The sequence below is a fragment of the Mytilus trossulus genome, chromosome 2, assembly GCF_036588685.1.
Source record: "Mytilus trossulus isolate FHL-02 chromosome 2, PNRI_Mtr1.1.1.hap1, whole genome shotgun sequence".
NCBI classification, from domain to species: Eukaryota; Metazoa; Mollusca; class Bivalvia; order Mytilida; family Mytilidae; genus Mytilus; species Mytilus trossulus.
In genome coordinates, this window is record NC_086374.1 from 91,076,974 (window position 1) to 91,097,555 (window position 20,582).

General features: G+C 31.2%; 1 protein-coding gene across 4 annotated transcripts; it reads left to right on the top strand.

Moving 5' to 3' along the window:
• Positions 1 to 1,104: 1,104 nt before the first annotated feature.
• Positions 1,105 to 17,817, top strand: LOC134708337 (uncharacterized). 4 transcript variants are annotated; one of them, XM_063568789.1, is made up of 2 exons: positions 1,105 to 1,460; positions 16,844 to 17,817. In XM_063568789.1, exon 2 carries the CDS (start codon positions 16,889 to 16,891, stop codon positions 17,720 to 17,722), a length of 834 nt encoding a protein of 277 aa, XP_063424859.1. In that variant the 5' UTR covers positions 1,105 to 1,460; positions 16,844 to 16,888; the 3' UTR covers positions 17,723 to 17,817. The 4 variants fall into 4 exon arrangements, with proteins under 4 accessions (XP_063424859.1, XP_063424860.1, XP_063424861.1 ...); XM_063568790.1 differs by lacking the exon at positions 1,105 to 1,460 and adding an exon at positions 6,428 to 6,507; XM_063568791.1 differs by lacking the exon at positions 1,105 to 1,460 and adding an exon at positions 11,400 to 11,487.
• The last annotated feature ends 2,765 nt before the right edge of the window (positions 17,818 to 20,582 follow it).

Genomic DNA, 20,582 nt, shown 5'->3' on the forward strand with positions numbered 1-20,582 from the left:
TGAACTACTTCTACTCAGTCGAATACATCGTCCCATTAAACCGAAAAAAATAAAACGTAAATATAAGTTTCTTGTTTTCTGTATTTAAAATCTTACTTTGTGAATAACCAAACTGATTCCCAAAACAAAATACACAGAAGATTTTACCATATGTGAACGACAACATATTTGTTCAGTTCTGAGGCTTGATATATCAGTAGACATTCGGTATTATAATGGCTATTAATTGTGCACCATTATTGGCCGTTACAGGACTTCCATTAATGCTGAACGAAATGGGGTCAAGCAGAGGTCAGCTTTTCGATTGTCGTTGGATACCAATTTCCCTTTCCAACTGACAAATGCATAATCATTTACTGTATATATCTAAAGTATTTCGTTTATCAACTTTTCCCTTTTGAATCAATAACGAAGTTATGAATCTCTTAAAACGTTTATGTAGACGGTGCACATTTTTGAAAGACAATTATATTACTCTAGTTAAGATGTTCTGCACCCTGTTAAACACTTTTCACATTTTCAAGGAATATTTCCAGGTTGGTGATGCTAAGTCTTTAATTTTCTATTTTGTGTATTGTGCACTATTGTTTGTCTCTTGGTCTTTTTCGGGATTTTTTTGCGTTGTCTGTTTATCTATGACTTATGTGTTGGAATGTCCCTCTGGTATATCTCGCATTTCTTTAACTATCAGAACACATCTCTGTAAATAAAGGCAACAGTAGTATATCGGTGTTAAAAAGACATAATCGATTATGAGAAAACAAATCACGGGAAACACATCAACTAAACCAGGAAAACAAAGGTATAATAGGAACATTCAAGAAAAAAAAGAAACCGTGTGAAAATTAACGTATATATCAATCAATTTTTACACTTTAGTCATTATTTGTGTATAAAAGAGGCAGATGATACAAAAGGGACAATACAAATCTGTATAATATAAAAAGTTATAACCTCATAGGGGAAAAACAAAAGCGAAAAAAACCTGTGTGATACAGGAATATCAATGTGTACTTGTAAAATTCGTTAAATGAACGTTGAAATTTATCTTTTAAATATTATACTAATAGGAAGTTCGTCAATTTTTTTATCTCCAATACATTGAATCTAGAAATAACTTTCCAGAGGTCTACAGGCCACAAATGAAATGAAAGTACAATGCAATTCTACAGATTTATTTTGTAGTTAAAAGATATATAAGATTATAAAATCTAAAAAATCTTATAACGGTATTCTTATTACGACACGATGTAGATTTAAAAGGACATTTTCGTTGATTGTTTTTTTGTAATTTAACAATTTCATTATGTTTGGCATTTAACATGTATATGTTTAAATATCCTGTTTCGGAGACGTTGAAAGGGGTGATCTTCTATCAGGATATTATAACTTAGTTAACGTACAGGTTTATCTTTAGTCAATCTGTGTTTTAACGAATGTAGTTGTGCATCTTATGATAGGTATGTACATATTTTATCACCGTCTGTCAATTTGTTTGTCAAATAAGATATTTGAGATTTTTTATGAAATGTGTAGAAAGAGTTGAATATATTATGTATTTGTTATTTTCTGTTAAATATTACATAAGAGATATTCTTAATAATTATATAATGAGTAATGTTTTATTTAAGAGAGCATTCACTTTGCACTAGGTGATGATTTTCTCTAACTGTTATTGGCGTTTTGATTTTATTCCCCTTTAAAAGTGTCCTGTACCAAGTCAGGGAGATGGTCATTGTTATATTATTGTTCGTTTCTCTGTGTGTTGCATTTTAACGTTGAGTCGTTTGTGTTTTCTCTTATTTTTGAGATATTGAGATAAGACGTGGCACGGAACTTGTCTATCCCAAATTCATGTATTTGGTTTTCATGTTATATTTGTTATTCTCATGGTGTTTTGTCTAATGATTGATCAGTTTCTGTGTGTGTTGCGTTTCGGTGTTGTGTCGTTGTTCTCCTCTTATATTTAATGCGTTTCGCTCGGTTTTGGTTTGTTACCCCGATTTTGTTTTTTGTCCATGGATTTATGAGTTTTGAACAGCGGTATACTACTGTTGCCTTTATTTGATAAGTTGCACTATATTTATTGGATGTTGGATGTGTACTGGTCGATATATTTGTCTAGAAAAATGATTATTTTATCAATTGGTCGCTATAGACTTACAACTAACTTTTAGTTACTGCAAAGTTCTCTTAGATATGTACTTTGTGGAGTATGTTTTAATAGGTGTTTTTTTAGTTTGTTTAGTTTTTGTGTGCTCTGTGTCGATTTAACATGTTAATGCCTGTATAGTTGATTTTTATATGATTTTTTTTCTGTTGGTGTACTGTTACATCACTGTCCCGGGTTAGGTGTGGTCTAACACGTTTAACCCCACCACATTATGCATTTGAATGCCCATTTCAGGAGTCTGTAGTTCAATGGTTGATGTATGACTCCTGTATATCGTAGTTTGTTGTTGTTTTTATGTACATAAATAAAGACAACAGTAGTATACCGCTGTTCGAAACTCATATATCGATTAAGAATAAAAATAATCCGGGTTACAACCCAAAACTGAAAGAAACGCATCAATTATACGAGGAGAACAACGACACAACAGAAACTCAACATTAAAATGTAGCACACACAGAAACGAACTATAATATAATAGCCATGTTACTGACTTGATACAGGACATTTTAGGAAAAACATGGTGGGTTGAACCTAGTTTTGTGGCATGCCAACCCTCCCGCTTTTATTGCAATGTTAAATATAACATTAAAATGACAACATTACATGACAGAACTAAAATACAAAGAAATGAGAGAACATATAGGACAAAGAAACACACGAATAATATTTAACAAAAGATACCCGGTTTTTAATTTAATACGCCAGACGTGCGGTTTCGTCCACACAAGACTAACCAGTGACGCTCAGATGAAAAAAGTTCGAAAGCCAAAATCAGGCCGTTAATTTTCTTATTTGAATTGTTGTGTATTTGTTATTTCGGGGGCTTTCTGTGGATTGCTATGCGGTATGGTTTACACATTGTTGAAGGCCTTAACGTTGTGATACAGTATTTTGGAAAACACAATATACTATCTAGAATCAATACCTACAGATGATGTTATTTGATAACATGTATGACGTATTCATAAGAAAACCCTACCAATTGTCAGATAAGGTCCGTCATAAATATTGTGTTACTTACTCTGTGGGTGTCAAATCAGTTGTGAATTTAAATTTTATTACACAAGACTTAGCATGTTCTGTCAGCTCATAAACTTTTAATTATTATAAAATGATGATGGTGTCTTGGGTATTTAATAACAATATATTTTTTTAATTTGATTTTAATGTATATTCAACATAGTAGTTTTTGGATATTTCAAACTCGTTAAATCATTTCGAATATAAAAACTAAGACGAATTAAGAACTAAAAGGGGTCGTCAAACAGAGCGACACATTTAGTGTCGACGGGGTAAGTGACATCTATATCATGTGATAAAATTAAGAATCTGAAAAATTGACATACTTATTGTCATCTAAATTCTGATGATTTTTTATGTATAATTCGGAGTTTAGAATAACGTCCATCATCACTGAACTAGTATACATATTTGTTTAGGGGCCAGCTGAAGGTCGCCTCCGAGTGGGGGAGTTTCTCGCTGCATTGGAAACCCGTTGGTGTCCTTCGGATGTTGTCTGCTATATGGTCGGGTTGTTGTCCCTTTGACAAATTCCCCATTTCTATTCTCAATTGTATCCTCGGGTTTCTAATAATAGAATGCATACCACTCTATAGAACACAGATAAATATACAGGAATAAAATTTAAACCCAGCCTTTTAAAAACTCGAAAGGCATGACAATTACCAAATAAAATAACAGAAATATTGCATTCCGGTAACATTTTCCTTTTAACTTAGGTATATATGTACTATCTCTAATGACCCAGCAGAGTTAGACTTTATAGGAGATATTATTTTCTTATTTGTAAAGTTTACTAACTTCATTATCATTTACAAAGTATGAACGAATTTCACTGTATCTAGGATGAATATGAAAAACATTAAATGTTAAATGACTTTTTAAGCGAAGTTTAAATAAATGTCGTGTGCTATATATATACATATATATATATACATAAGTACGTCTGAGTATATATACAACTCGTCTAAACATCAACCCAACAATGTTAAATCTGTAAATTTGCTTTCGCAAATTTTTGGTTCTTCCCTCACCGGGATTCGAACCCATGCTACTGTGATATCGTGACACCAAATCGCCTGTACTGCAGCCGTCCTATGTATATATATATCAGTGGATATGTGATTCTAACAATATGCCTGTCATCACCTTATTACATGATAAAGAACCCGATTTAAGACGCATTTGGCTATTCTACTTGGATCTCTTTTGATTATATAGCTTCTAACACGCTAGGGTATTTATACATCCTTGGCTTTCAAAATTATTCGATTGAGACGTTCCTTATGTATGTAAATCAAGGAAAGGGCTGTAAATTTGGACGCACCAAAATTATAGTACAACATTATTTTCTAGCGCCTGGTCACTAATGCTGATGGTAGACTGTTGATAGGTGGGTGAACTATCAGATAAATAATCAGTCTCGGTAGCAATACATGAGTCTTAAAATTCGACGATCTAAATTTTGATATTATCAACAAAATGAAAATAACTCTTTGTAGATGTTTATACGTCCGACATGATTTTCTGAATTCAACTTCACAATATCTTATTGCAATCCAGCGTCAGATTAACAGCTCATGAGATGTCATGATACCGTCACAATCAGAGTCACTTTCAAAAGGTGGACTGCAGAATTTGAGGTTATAGGGCTTGACTCTAATGTTATAGTTTTTCAGAGTTAACCCATTTAGATAATTGAAGAAATTTTTTGGTGTAAAAAATATTATTTGTCTGATATTAAGCAAAGGAAGCACCGCCATGTTCCCCTGTATTAGCGCTTCACAGATTTAATCGATGCAGATAATTACCTCTTTTTTTTTGTGTCAACAACAGTATTTGTCTATTATTAGGCAGGTAGAGCACCGCCATGTCCGCCTGAGTATGTGCTTTTTTATTATAAAATTAATGAAAGACATTCATTGTCAGTGTTTACTTTATTTTATTTAGATTTAACTTAAAGTAATGTGTTTTAGTTTGTCCACTTCAGGTCTAAACACGAGTGTATATCAAACAATTACACTTAGGTATAAATGACATATGCTATCAAGAAAATATGTTATGTGAAAATCTACTTACGTTACAAAATGTTATTTTTACTTTAAATCAAAGGTTTGTCCCAAAAATACTTTCCAGTTGTTAATAAATAAAGCTATCTGCATCAGTTTTAGAAAACCGTTTCGTTAATAAGGAATGTCTGCTACGACGACGGCTTTTATATTAGAGTTACTAGCAATCCTATTTTTATTAGATTTTCTTTATTCCGAAAGAGTTTATTTTCTTTTGCTTTTTAATTATTACTACTTGCTCATTGTGCGCTTCTTTGATTTGGACCAGTTCCGAAAGTCTAGTAACACCAATGTTTGTAAATATATAAAAAAAAAAAGAAAAAAAAAAAGAGTACCAGAATAAGTAACGAATAAGGAATAAGGAATAAGTAACCAATTTGACGTCGATACCAAATATTAGATACAAAACGGATTGTAAGACAAAGAAAGGGTTGCATGTAAGACAAGATACATAAAATCAATCTGAATTATGTTGACAGCAATTATGTAGAAAGGTTTACATAAAGCTTATATTATCAGCAGCTACGCTGTGCACGGTAAAGTGTACCAAATAACCATATTAGATACAAAACGGATTGTAAGACAAAGAAAGGGTCGCATGTAAGACAAGATACATTAAATCAATTTAAATTATGTTGACAACAATTATGTAGAAAGGTTTACATGTAAACGAAGCTTATTACTATTAGCAGCTACGCTGTGCACGGTATGGGTACCATGCACTGAGCGTTATATCCAAGACAATATCAAGTATGTTCTTGAAAACTAAATATCATTGAAAAATACCACGTGTCATAAGCCGTTACGCAGGACATGATGTTGACCCTTTGAAAATTACACCCATTATCAATTTGTACTTTTATTTCATTTTGATTTAAAACATGTATTATATTTTGAATTGTCCACTTCAGGTCTACACGAGTGTTTATTAATCAAGTACATTTAACTATGAAATACTTAAGTCTATAGAAATATTCTACCATGCAAATATTTCATCTTGAAATCTATTAACGTGTAAGTAAATCAAAATAAAATTTAGTCTTATAATTTTTGTTCATTCAAAAATAAAGTATAATTGTTCTGCTGAGCATAAAAATTCGTCTCAAAAGTTTTGACCCTATGAACTTTCCAGTAGAATTGATCATTTAAATTTAACCGTTTTTATTTATTGTGGGGATGACGTTATATTTTAGCAACTGTTTATGCCTATTTTGATTCGACTGGTATCAGTACGATTGAAAGGTAAGCCAGCTTGCTTTGTCTTCTTTCTTAATTATCTCTTATTTACACGACACGGTATTGCAAAAACTTGTCAGATATATTCTCATGGAAAATTTGAAAATTCAATGCAACATATCAGAATGTCTCGTTTAAAATAGAAAGTACAAAAAATAACCATTTAGAAATATACTTAATGAAGGAATTGGAGTAGAGCCTAAGCCTAAGAATGCTTGAGCTCACATTACAATATTACATGAGTATCGGTGACTACTCAAATCCCGAGTAGATCTTTATATAGAACGAGTGCGAGCACAGTATTTGACAAGTGAAAGTATTCGTTCATAGTCACTTTTATTGTTACGTTCTGTGAGAAATAGTGTAAAATATCATGTTTGACTAGTCATTTGATATGCATTGACATCTGCTTCAATGAATTTTAACAGAAATCAAGACAACTATAATGGTTCTTTACCTTTTTATAATGGAGAGCAGATGCAACTAATATTAACAATACTATCTGGTTTATTAAGTTACCAACAGGGCGTGGAATCTTCAGTTAATACATAATTAAACATACGAAGCCTTTACTAGATAATTTGTAAAATTGTTTAGCTTTTAATTTAACGTTAGAAGAGTAGACAAACACGTCTTTGTCCATTCAAAGAATACATAGTATTTATGGTGTATAAATTATTTATCCATAAAATCCCTTTTGTATTGTTACCATATTATTTAAATATTCTTTGTTTGCTTACTTCTTTAAAGGTTGTGATTAAATATAATATTACCTACACAGAAGATGCAAATATTTATATATTCTTACAATATCTGAACAATTTTTATGTTTAATATCACAATAGCGGCATAATAGATGAATTAGTTGTAAATCCAGAAGCCTTGTTTGCATAGTATAAGTCATTCCCCAAAGAAAACTTTATAAACGCTTTTGTGATTTCTAAAAGAACAGTATATTGATTCACGAATGTATTTTTATGGAGATTCCGTTATATATTCAGACATGTTCCGCTACATAGATGGTATCCCTTCATTGAATAACTCAAAGTTTGGTGAATTTTTTAAGTGCACCTTTTCCATCGATCTTGTAATAAATTATATCAAAGATACAGTTAAATATGCCGTAGATGTTGACTTTATATTATTATACTTCGTTGAGAACAAAACTTACGACGAAAAGAATTATTTTAGCTTTCCAATTGTGGACTTTCCATTTTTAGCAACATTGCAGCAGAAAACTGCATATATAGAGCAAATCTCTTAGCTGATATGACAATAAAGTACATGACATGTTTTAATCATGATTCCCTCAAAAGAGGGTTGCAATTGCTGCTTACAAAAAAACTAACGATCCAAGGGTCCCTAAGGTTAAAATTGTTTTACATGTTTTTAGTCGTCTAGCTTCTAATATTTCTGCGTATTTATACATCGATGGCTTCAAATGATTAGGTTTCAGCGTACCTGATAGCGGGAAATTCACAAATCCAAAATAGCAAGCGTCTGACGCACGGAATGTCTAAAGCTTCTTTTTGGCGCGCTGCTATGGAATATATTGTCAATATGGGACAGATGATAACGTTTACGTTACAATTTTTATAACATACTATCCCGCAATCTTTTTACAGCTTGAGACATTATTAAATGAGACGTATCTCCGAGTTTGTACTATCCATGTGAAAAACGACGGGTTTCAAATATGGAGCAGGAATTAACGCATCTGTGATCACCCCTAGTTTTTGATGGGATTCGTGTTGTTTATTTTCAAGTTTTATTTGCAACTTGTTTTGTAAATTGTTATTGTAATTTCGTGTTTTTATTTTTGAATTTTTACTTTGGTATCTTCTCTTCTTTTCGACTTAATATATACGAATTAGTTAGGAACATTTCACTTGGGCACACCTATCTACCCAAGTCTACAATTGATCGCTTTGATTTTAAAACTTAAGATAAAAAAAATTGTGAACGTAACGGGGAATAGTTTATACTATATTTGTTTGAATATTTGAATACTAGGAACCGCATTGGCAATCATGCTACATCTCCTTATTTTCAAATATAGCGAGGGCAGACCACCAAAATATAGCTATAGTTATTTCCGTTTTAGAATTTTTCCACCTATAAAATATCCCTTAATCACTCATGCTAGAAACTCAAACAAAAATTAATCAATCTGATAGGAAATATTAACTCAATTAGAATGAAAAAGGGGGGGGTACCTTTTTCCTTCTAACAGTTTAACAGTGCAAAGGTACCGTATCGACCGCATTTTGGTACTATTTTTGCGTAAACATATTAAGTACTAATAGTGGTATTTCAGCAGTAATATATCATTAAAGATTGAATTGGGTTTTAATTTGTTAAATTAAATCATAACAAGTATTAAAGGACGGTGTCTTCGTGTGATTTCGCACATTCTTAGCCTTTAACTAAATATAAAAACTTATTCATTCAAGCTTTTAATTATATTTAAGTATATCAACAATACAACTTCCCTTTCAATTGTAATGTGCAAAGAAATGTATACGAACGTCTCGCTACAGACGATAAATTAGAAACTGGGTCTGGTAAAAAATAATGAACATCGCAGGTACATGTATTTGTAAAGACGTTGTTATGCTCTGTATCTTTGGTCTGACATAACTATCATGTTACAAAGTTTCAACATTGGGCCTGAGGGAAGGGGGTCCACGATATCTTTATTCTTTAAATTTAAGATACCTTTTTCTCTATTCTTAATTTGTTTTCACTAATCTTTATATATAGGCACCGATGCAATTATTCTCTTTTCTTTATTTTTGTTACCTAATTTTCTCAATTTTTATTCCCCCCTTTATTCTCTTTTCTGTACACCCAATCCAGGTAAACTAATTGAATGGGTAGAATCACAAAGACAAATATCATGCATCTTCTAAATACATCGTCTTTTAAAACACTTAAATTATTTTTAACAAGACATATTAGCGCACTTTAGGAATTGTATAATTTCTTTGGTGCACCGCATCAATATTTTGAAATGTTTCAAATTGATTGATAGCATATGTTTATTTTGCATGTGGTTACTATATAAACGATAGAAACATAACTTGACAAATACGGTTTTAATCATTTAAAACAACATTTATCACAAAATGCACGTCTATAAATAAAGATTAAAACAGTTAAATCGAAACAGTTTAGTTTATCATATAAACTGTCTTTCAACCTTGAGTGTATACCAACGCGATAGAGAAAATTCTTTGAAAAAATGTATTTTCAGCACTTATGACCCAAAAAGCAAGTGTTAGCTATTACAATCACTTATCACCCGTTGTCATTGATAAGATATTCAGACTAGAAGTGCCAAAGCAAAATTAGAAGAAAAAAAATTGCCTTGATTAATTTTGTACGCAAAAAATAACAGAAAAAAGCATGTTTAAAATATTAGAAAAATAATTTCTAGCTGGAAGCTAACTTCACATGAATTCTTTTTCGGGTATGTTCTTATACGTTATAATGCATATACACTGTCAGGTTAAGTAATTTTATTTTATTTTAATTTAAACAAAATATAGAGCAAAAAATAATTTATCGAAATTCGGTTAGCATTATTGAAATCGGACCAAATATTCGGCCTTAAAAACGCCTATAAATAATAAAATTTAAAAAAAAGTCATCTGCTATTTAGAATAGGCCTTCAGAAATCTAATCATTAATCACCCTTTTCATTAAATAACTCATTTTATTTAATACGTTATGTTAAATTAACTATAATTATCATATAAGTAAGCAATTTAAGTATAATGTCTTCCATATTATGTTAAATGCTCCTGAGAGCATGTATACAATGTTTATGTCATTTAAGTTATAAAGCTGAAGGTTAGCCTTTTTTAATTCAATTTGAAACGAACTTCCTTTGAAACCTAAACTAAAAGTGTAGACTATATTACTATTGCTGCTTAATTTCTCGAAGGGATTTTTTAAACGTTTGCTTATTTTTGCACATTTCGTCAACAAATAGAGGCACGTGCATGTCTATTAATGAATGAATGAATTTTGTTTGACGCACTTGTTTATGTAATATTTGCATTGTTCGTGTTTTATAAAACAAAAACATGTATAAGATTATACCCCAAATAAATAATTCGTCCGATGATAGTCATATCTTTATTTGTTTTTTATAACTCTGTTCGTCCAATGTACAATAAGACGCTACTGTCGTGTAAACATCTTGACGAAACAGCACTGTAAGCCAAAAAGACAGGAAATACAATAAAAAGAGGAGTTTCTTCTCGAACACTTTCTAAAGAAATTCGGTGGTTATCTATGTTCTACTCATTTGTCACTCTACATGTTGTTTTCGTCCTCTGTTTGGGAATTCATCTTACTGGACTCATTTTCATCAAATAGACTTCAGACGATTACAAGATTTGTAGATTTGTAGGTGTCTAATGCTTCTTTCAGCACTTTAGTGCTATTTCGTGGCGTTCAGGTTTTTTTTGCAGGAGGAAACCAGACTGCAAGGAGAAAAACATACGACCTTTGAACCACCGATCTTCGGTAGGAAAACTTGTAATCATAATCAATTAAGATTTGATTCGAGCGCATGCTTAAAATGACGGTCTTTACGTGATTAAAATAAAACAAAATATGGAAATGATCCAATTTTCATAACTCTTTTTAGAATGGCCCTGGTTTTTATGTGAATTGTAATATTATGTAAATGTTTTATAAGAGGTGAGACTCAAATGAAATATTGTCTTGTCTTGTCTTTGTCCAAATTTCATATAATTGTTAAATGGGACACATACATGTAATACCTCATTAGTGGTACCTTGTTGTGTAGACAGACTTCATAATCTAAACTTCTATTTTTATTCCAAATCAATAAGAAACCATTGTCTGAGTGAAGTTATATAAATGAAATCTGAAAATCGTTATTGATATTTTTTAAACTAAATTGAAAGTCGTATCAGGACACAGCATGAAATCCGTGCTGATTCGATACAGGTAAACAGTCTTTAACATAGCTTATTTTTCACTATTAAATCGTCATTTAACACATTTTATGGATATCTATCTTTCAGTCAAGAGTTAATTTATTGATCTTAGTAGTTTATCCGTCACACTTTTATATCTTTATTTTGTTGAACAAGATTTGAATGATGTTTCAAGAAGGTAGGGCATATTTAACATACTTTAATATTTTTTTATTTTTTTTAGAATGTTGGTTAATATTAAGACAGCGTATTAACACAATTCAGTTATCTGTTATTTAAAAAAAATATATATATATTCGTGTTCTGTTTGCTTCATTATAATTGTAAACATTTGTTTTCGTACCGTTATGATTCTGTTGATTGTCCATGTTAATATTCATGGTATGACCAAGTGGAAAATGTTGAAAAAGGAGAATAGATATTAAGATTTACTCATATATGTTGAAACGTTATTGCCTCTCGACTGACAGGTACACTTTGCTTCTGATGCTCGTATCAGTTCTTCAATTAAATATTTGAGAGTTTCAAAAAATTTCGAAACGTTTTTGTTTTGACAAAATCTATTTTTTTCCCGCATTTCCTTCTTTATTTTGTATTACCAGTGACGATATTCCGTGTGGATTAATAGACTTTGGTTCACAGTACTGCCGTATTTGGTACTTTTATTAATATTTGTAATAGTGAATTTGTATTGTAGTCTTGTCATGTAATGTTGCCAATAAGTGTTATATTTAACATTGATTTAAAAGCGGGAGGTTTGGCTAGCAACAAAACCCGGCTCAACCCACCATTTTTCTAAAAAAAATGTCCTGTACCAAGTCAAGAAAATGGTTATTATTATCTTCTAGTTCGTGTGTTGCATTTATTGTTTCTGTTTTGTCGTTGTTCTACTCTTATATTTGATATGTTTCCTCATTTTTAGTTTGTAACCCGGATTTGTTTTTTTTCTCAATCTATTTATGAATTTCGAACAGCGGTATACTACTGTTGCCTTTATTTAAGTTTATGGAGTTAGATTGTGTCTCAACTTGGAAAAGCTAGCGTATTTCATTTAGATTGATGTTTGCTTACTATTGTTTATGATTTGAATTTTTATTGAGGTAGGGCTAATATTTTACCGAGGATCGCTCTAAAAATGTTTTTGATTATCCAATCCATAATATTATAGCTCAATTTAGGAAATTTCAGGTTGAACAACATAGTTTGCTTAATTCTTAAAAAATCACTAAAATTTAAGATTCACATAACCGCAGATTTTAACTTATATGGAGTATGTATAGCAAGAATATTTATAATGCTTTTAATTGTACAAAACCAAGTAACATTTCAAATATTGAATAAAATATATTAAACATCCAATTTAGCAATACATAACATTTTATGTAAAAATGCAAAATTGTTGAAGAAAATTCAGTTGTCAGATTGATACAACCCCTTCAATATTCAAATTTCAGTTAAATGTGTTAACTCTTAGGACTTTCCGCTTTGAATTTTCCTCGGAGTTCAGAATTGTTGTGATTTTGCTTTTTATATTTCCATCCAGTGAGTGAAACAAGCGGGAGGCAATTGGTTCTACCTCTTTGTCTGCAGCATACGTGATGAGGTTAACCAATCAGCACGTGTTGAGTTGTCTTTCGCATTTGAATTAGTAGCATTGTGTTTATATCCTCTTCATTCTCCGACATAACAGCAAGATGCATTAGACACAATCTACTTCTATTTTGTTTCTTTGAAAACATCTACGATACAAATTTTGCTGTTTCAGTATGACATTTCGAAAATCAGTGTATCTTCAATGTTGCTCTTAGACAAAGTATTAGGATACAACTGTTGAAGAGATGATAAAACAAAAATAGACCAAAAGTTAAGTTAAACCCTGTCACAGAATCGGATCTAAGATTAGAAAACATGTTAAGGTGAATAATTATTCATTGCAATGGAGAGTTAAAGACAACAAACGTTTGTTTATCAAAAAGTGTTATAAGTTTTATTTAAAAAGACTAAAACTACTCGTGAAGAAAGCTGATACAAAACTGTGATGATATCCGTCCAAACTGTACGTGTTTCTAATAAAATATTCACCAGTTTAGCGGTTAACCAAAAGCTTGAAGAGATAAAATATTGAACATTTGAGCGTCAAGGAGTGTAGATTCTCTCATCGATGGTAAACTTAGGGACTTAAAACATTATACAATCACAAAACCATGTTAACTGGGGAAAAAATTTCGAAGTAAATATTTATGCTTGAACTTGACCACTTTCAAAAACATTTTGTCCTGGGAATAGTTTAGAGATTTCATTTTATTTAGATTAACGTATTTTTTTTCTATTGCTTTTTATGATTTTTGTTTTAGTTTTTATCATTTTAACGTTGTTTGTGTGTGTGGTATTTCATACTTTAAAAAAGTTTAAAAAAAAATGTAAATTAATGCATTTAAACGTGTTTTGTCATAGAGCATCATTAAAAATGTTTGCCTTCGATAAAATGGAAAAGGAAGTGCAAAACTATTAAAAATACCTCGTATAATAGGTTTAATAGCAAATGTCATTAACTGTATAGTGACTGATTATCATGAATATTCATACATGCATTTGGATTAACATACTTTAAAGTAAATTAGTGAAATGATCCGTGTGACAAAACCTGGTAATTGCCTTCTCCAAAAATGAATCTCATAATATCTGTCAATTAGCGCTTGATACATAAGCATCAGCTTTCTAAAAAGCTAGTTTGATTTTGTCCTTTTATTGTTAAACAAGTGACCAATCCTTTTGATCCAACGCACATGTATTTTGTGGTTTCAAATACTTGTAAATCTTCTCAAAATATCTATTATTAAGGAATTTACCACTAAAATATTGCACATTTTGCATATTTGATTTAGTTGTTAAGCATTTTCAAATCTTTATTGCACCGCCATGATGGTAAAAGAGAACTTCATTTTGTTTGTCGATTTCAATATGTTTGTAAATTGAGGATATGACAGTAACAAATCACAAACAAAGTATTTTTTTCTGTCATTGTACTCTCAGATCGTTCTGGTATTGACAATATTGATAAAGATGTTACGTTGTTCCATGATTTTGGTTTATTTTAGTTTTTGTTCTCTCTGTCATATACACCAGGTTGTACAAGGGAAGAACCAAATTTTATTTCGTCTGACATTTGTTCTTCCATCAGCGCGAATATAATTCCTAGTTCAGTGTCACCATGGCAACGTTGTCTGTACTGTATCCATTGCCATTGAACACTTAGCAAGAGACTAAATACAATTAAGATTTCGTTATAGTCGAGTTATGGTTAACCGCGTCGTCTTTATCTAGGGATGTAACACAATATTTGATGCATTGTGGGATCTAGTTGGGATCCTTTACAAATCAGCTTTATTTCTTTTGTTTGTTTGTCGTAAAGGATGATAATAATTACAATATTATTGCATGTAGACGTTATGTATGTGGTTACTTTTCAACAGATGTTCTCAATTGGATAAGAAACACCAGGGTACTACATATGCTTACATCATGATTCATATATTCATTGTCTAAAATTAATCCCAGTAATGTTAAAGATTAACTACAAGAAAGCATTATATCTTGCATAAGGACGAAAATCATATGATGAAGTGAATGGCGCTGTGGTAATTTTGTTGTATATTGTAATATGACGTGCTTCTTTCGCTTTGTAAATAAACCCATGCTCTAAATCCAATAAAATTTGTTTGTACATGCGTATATTGACTACAGTAAAATTATGAATTTTATCAAATTGGCATACATTTGATATATTTAATTAACTTAAAACACTTCCAAACTCTTAAATGGCGCCCATTTTGTTACTGATTATTTAATATGACTGTAATGTGTTGCAATTCGAAATTGACATATTTGATACTAGATACGACAACCGTTCATGCTGGCTGTTCAAAACTTCTCACTCTGAAAAATCACATTGCCAGTCGTTTGCTTGTTTACAAACAAAAAGGGAAGTTCATGGAAGAGCCTAAACAAACGCTGTACACTCATACACATCGGACATAGAAATTACCTTAATGGTCCTAATCAGAATGGAAATAATTGATGCAAGCTATACTTTTTTGTAGTTTTAACATGGATAGGCATTATATTTGTGTTAATTTAGCCCTCACTATCGCTCGGGCAAAAACAATCACGAATATAATGCCTAACCACGTCAAAACTACAATAAAGTATAGCTTGCATCAATTATTTCTTAATTTGTTCATATAGATACGACTTATACCTTTGAGTTATAAAAGTGATCGGTCGCCTACTTAAATTTGATGGAATAGATCAAAAGGACTATCCAGATAATATCTAAATGATATAAATAAATCAAAGCCGATAGATTTAAACCTATATATATATCATAGAATTTAAGAGTTGTCAAGAAAACAAAGGCTGAAAAGAAAAAAGTTTTAATATTAAAAGAACACGAGACAATCAAAGTATAAATATTTGAAGTTGAATAATATAATCATCCCCTTGCTAACGATTATAACAATCCATATAATCGAAGCAAAGGCCTTGTCATTTTATACTGTCCATACTAGGTAATTAAAGCACCAGCCATTTAATTTACAATTAAGGGCTGTAAATATTGTCTAAACGGACGGACCTGTTTACGTCATAAAAAGTGTATATATACATGTTAAATATTTTATTAGCCTGAAATGAGTAGGGGATATATTTTATATCAGATCAGTGAGCTCTTTAAAACTTCTTTGTATATAAATCATTCTTAACACAACTCATCTAAAAAGTAGATAATATGTAAAATAATACATTGAATAAATTGAATTATAATTCTTTGAATGTAAAGAAAGTGGTTGCTTTGAAATATTTAACCCAAATACATACAAAGAGAATCATTTATACATTCTCGATATTATGTTTTACTGGTCAAGAAATTTTGAAAGAAATACATATATAATACTACTTCAACTTGATTATGCTTGTGTTATCAAAATCAATAAAACCTTTGATATTTTTCAATATTAAAGACGTACTAGCCTCGCGTTGGCAAAATCATACAAATTAATTATAATTGATAAATAATATTTGTTAATTCAAAAACTACATGTAAATCATTATTTCTTTAGCATATATTTTATCTGATATACAATGGTTATTTATGATGATAAAAAAGAGTGAATTAACTTGACAGTTTCATTACAATGATATACTAAAGGTGTATTGCAATTACTGATGACGTAGATAATATGAAGATTTATTTGCACTAGTGCACAAAAATACCGATCCTTGCATTTCGTCTTTCTTTTCGAAAATATGATGTTGCTATTCCATATAGGCCTACTGTTACAGCCATTTATCTTCTTTCTTTTAAATAGTTATCATACTGTAAAGGAAAGCTGAATCATAGATAATAGAGAGAGATGGACGAAGGACGCTTAGGAATCGTTCGACGCCAGGAAAACAGTCGAAGAAAATTCGTTTTTATGTTGAATGAAGTAATGAGATCACAGTGCAATGTCGTTGATGAATGCATTTCAAGAGAGAAATTTGAAATTGGAGTTAAATACGACAAATCGTTTGTTCCAATAAGACGAGCGGTTGTAAAACAGAGAGTACTTCAACAATGTTTGAAAATGAAACGGGATCCTAAAATAATCAAAAACAGAAACTTAGGTGTTTATGGCGGGAAACCTTTGTATACGTTTTCCCGTGACATTGATAAGTTTATCGCAGACATGCATCCGCGTTTAAGACGATTGAAGCAAGCTGAAAAAGCACTAACAGAAAGTATTGAAAAGGGTAAAATATTAGATCCAAAGAAAGTTCCTCTTAAGATAGAACAGTATTTTAAGAAAAATTGGAAAAACGACATCGAAGAGAAGGTGCAGAAACCAAAACCTGCAGTATTACAAGAAAGCAAAGACATATTCAAAAATACACGAAATATGTTGCCTCCTATTAGAGGAATACTAAATCCATACAGTAAAAGAATATGGAAAGATTATGCCGATAAAAATGACAATGATAGAACCGACGAATCATCGAAACACTTGGTAGAGGAAGACCGTATTAAATCAAAAGAACATCAAATACAAAGTGACTCGAAACATCAAGTTGCAATAAATACAAATCGTCTGTCTGAACAAACAAACAACACAATTGATGTACCAGATAACAGTGTGTTACGTGAGAAAACGAAGGGGTTATTAATTTTGCCTCCAATACAACAAACAAAGCAGATGGTTCAACGGTGAAGGTCATACTAATATCACGGAATTTTATATTGTATTTCAAAATGATAAATGTCGGTGTGTGCATAAATAAAAAAGTTGCACAAACATTTATGCAAACACTTGAAAAAAAAGTAATCTACAGTATAATCTACATTTATGTTTTCAAAACATTTATACTTAATTATTTCACTACTGAAAAAGTACCATAACAGCACAGATATTTGTTATTTTTCTAAATCAAAAATCTGTTAATAAATTATGTAACTTTGTAATCGGTAATATATATATAAAAAAAAAAGAAGATGTGGTATGATTGCCAATGAGACAACTATCCACAAAAGACCAAAATGACACAAACATTAACAACTATAGGTGGCCTTCAACAATGATCAAAGCCCATACCTCATAGTCAGCTATAAAAGGCCCCGATAAGACTATGTAAAACAATTCAAACGAGAAAACTAACGGCCATATTTATGTAAAAAAAATGAACGAAAAACAAATATATAACACATAAACAAACGACAACCACTGAAGTACAGGCTCCTGACTTGGGACAGGCACATACATAAATAATGTGTCGGGGTTAAACATGTTAGCGGGATCCCAATCCTCCCATAACCTTGGACAGTGGTATAACAGTACAACATAACAACGATCTATAAAAATCAGTTGAAAAAAGCTTCCCTCATCAGATAGACCAAAAAAATCCAAGCGGACGTGGCTGGGTATATGTTTGGTTTCATATTTTTTCAGACAATTAGTATATGTTATGCAAATGATCATGAGATACTAGTATTTCTGTGTTATAAAACATTTCATTACATATTATATAAAGTATTTTATAAGAAACAACCTTATTATAAAAAGAGTTAAAATTTAAAAACTTTTTTAATTATAAAAATGATAAATCGAAGAAGATACGGCGCATTCGTGAACGCTAACAAAGTTAGTGGGATGTGGGTAGATAGTGTAATAAGTTTCGTTATTTGGAAAATGTCACCTACAGTAATCAAGTAAATACATCTTTAAATAAGATGTAGTTCTTTTCACTATTCCTTTAACATGCGCTTTCCTGTTCATATTATTATTATAAATTGAATTGAACCATAATATTTCATTGTGCTGTGGCCAGAAATACATCGTTAAGCACTACAGAAACAAATTTGTTCGTAATTTTTTTAAGTTAGCAGAATTAAGAACCCAGATTTTAGGAGAAAGATGTTGGAAAATGTAAATAAATAGCAACCAGCACAAAGCCCCAATAGTAGGAGGCAAAGGAAATCGCTCGAGTACAAATATGGCAAACATATTTTATTCTCCTGTTTATTATACAACTGTAACGTATGCCTGTTTATTTTATTAACTTAAACGATTACTTTGCAATGTGCTGTAGAATTTTAAACTTACGAACCTTGTGCACCAGCCAGTGGAAAGAATCATAAATGATAAACTGCATGATTAAATTTAAAAAGAATGTGAAACTGTAAAAAAAACATCATCGGAACTACTTTCCTTTATAGAAGTCTGTAGTTTGATTAGATGCATGGCATAATTCCAACTCCAAAAAACACAGCAGATAATGGTGGATTGTTTGTGTTAGATATTTTTGGTAAAAATACAGTTTTGATACAACTAGTCGATAAGAAGGCTGTCAAGAACACAAAGTTGTAACTTAGACATATTTATACGACAAATAACTAATTTATCACAGACATTTATACGACAACTAGTCAATGAGACAGTAGTCAACAACAAAAAGTTATTATACAAACATCTGTATGAAAATAGTTCAATGAGACAGAAGTCAAAAACACAAAGTTTTACTACATACATTTATACGACAACTAGTCAATGAGACAGAAGTCAATGAGACAGAAGTCAATGAAACAGAATTCAACAACACAAAGTTAAAACACAGACATTTATACGATAACTAGTCAATGAGACATCAGTCAACAACAAAAAGTTATTAGACAGACATCTATATGACAAACAGTCAATGAGGCAGCCGTCAACAACAAAAAGTTATTAGACAGACATCTATATGACAAATAGTCAATGAGACGGCCGTCAACAACAAAAAGTTATTACACAGACATCTATATGACAAATAGTCAATGAGACAGCCGTCAACAACAAAAAGTTATTACACAGACATCTATATGACAAATAGTCAATGAGACAGCCGTCAACAACAAAAAGTTATTACACAGACATCTATATGACAAATAGTCTACGAGACAGCCGTCAACAACAAAAAGTTATTACACAGACATCTATATGACAAATAGTCAATGAGACGGCCGTCAACAACAAAGAGTTATTAGACAGACATCTATATGACAAATAGTCAATGAGACAGCCGTCAACAACAAAATGTTATTAGACAGACATCTATATGACAAATAGTCAATGAGACGGCCGTCAACAACAAAAAGTTATTACACAGACATCTATATGACAAATAGTCAATGAGACGGCCGTCAACAACAAAAAGTTATTAGACAGACATCTATATGACAAATAGTCAATGAGACGGCCGTCAACAACAAAAAGTTATTAGACAGACATCTATATGACAAATAGTCAATGAGACAGCCGTCAACAACAAAGAGTTATTACACAGACATCTATATGACAAATAGTCAATGAGACGGCCGTCAACAACAAAAAGTTATTAGACAGACATCTATATGACAAATAGTCAATGAGACGGATGTCAACAACAAAAAGTTATTACACAGACATCTGTACGAAAACAGTTAGATGAGACAGAAGTCAACAACACAAAGTTATAAAATATCTATTTATTCGACAACTAGTCAATGAGACAGAAGTCAATGAGACAGCTGTCGACAACACAAAGTTGTAACATACA

Excerpts from the sequence above, each read along its gene's own strand:
- LOC134708337 (XM_063568789.1), top strand. The coding sequence starts at position 16,889 with ATGGACGAAGGACGCTTAGGAATCGTTCGACGCCAGGAAAACAGTCGA.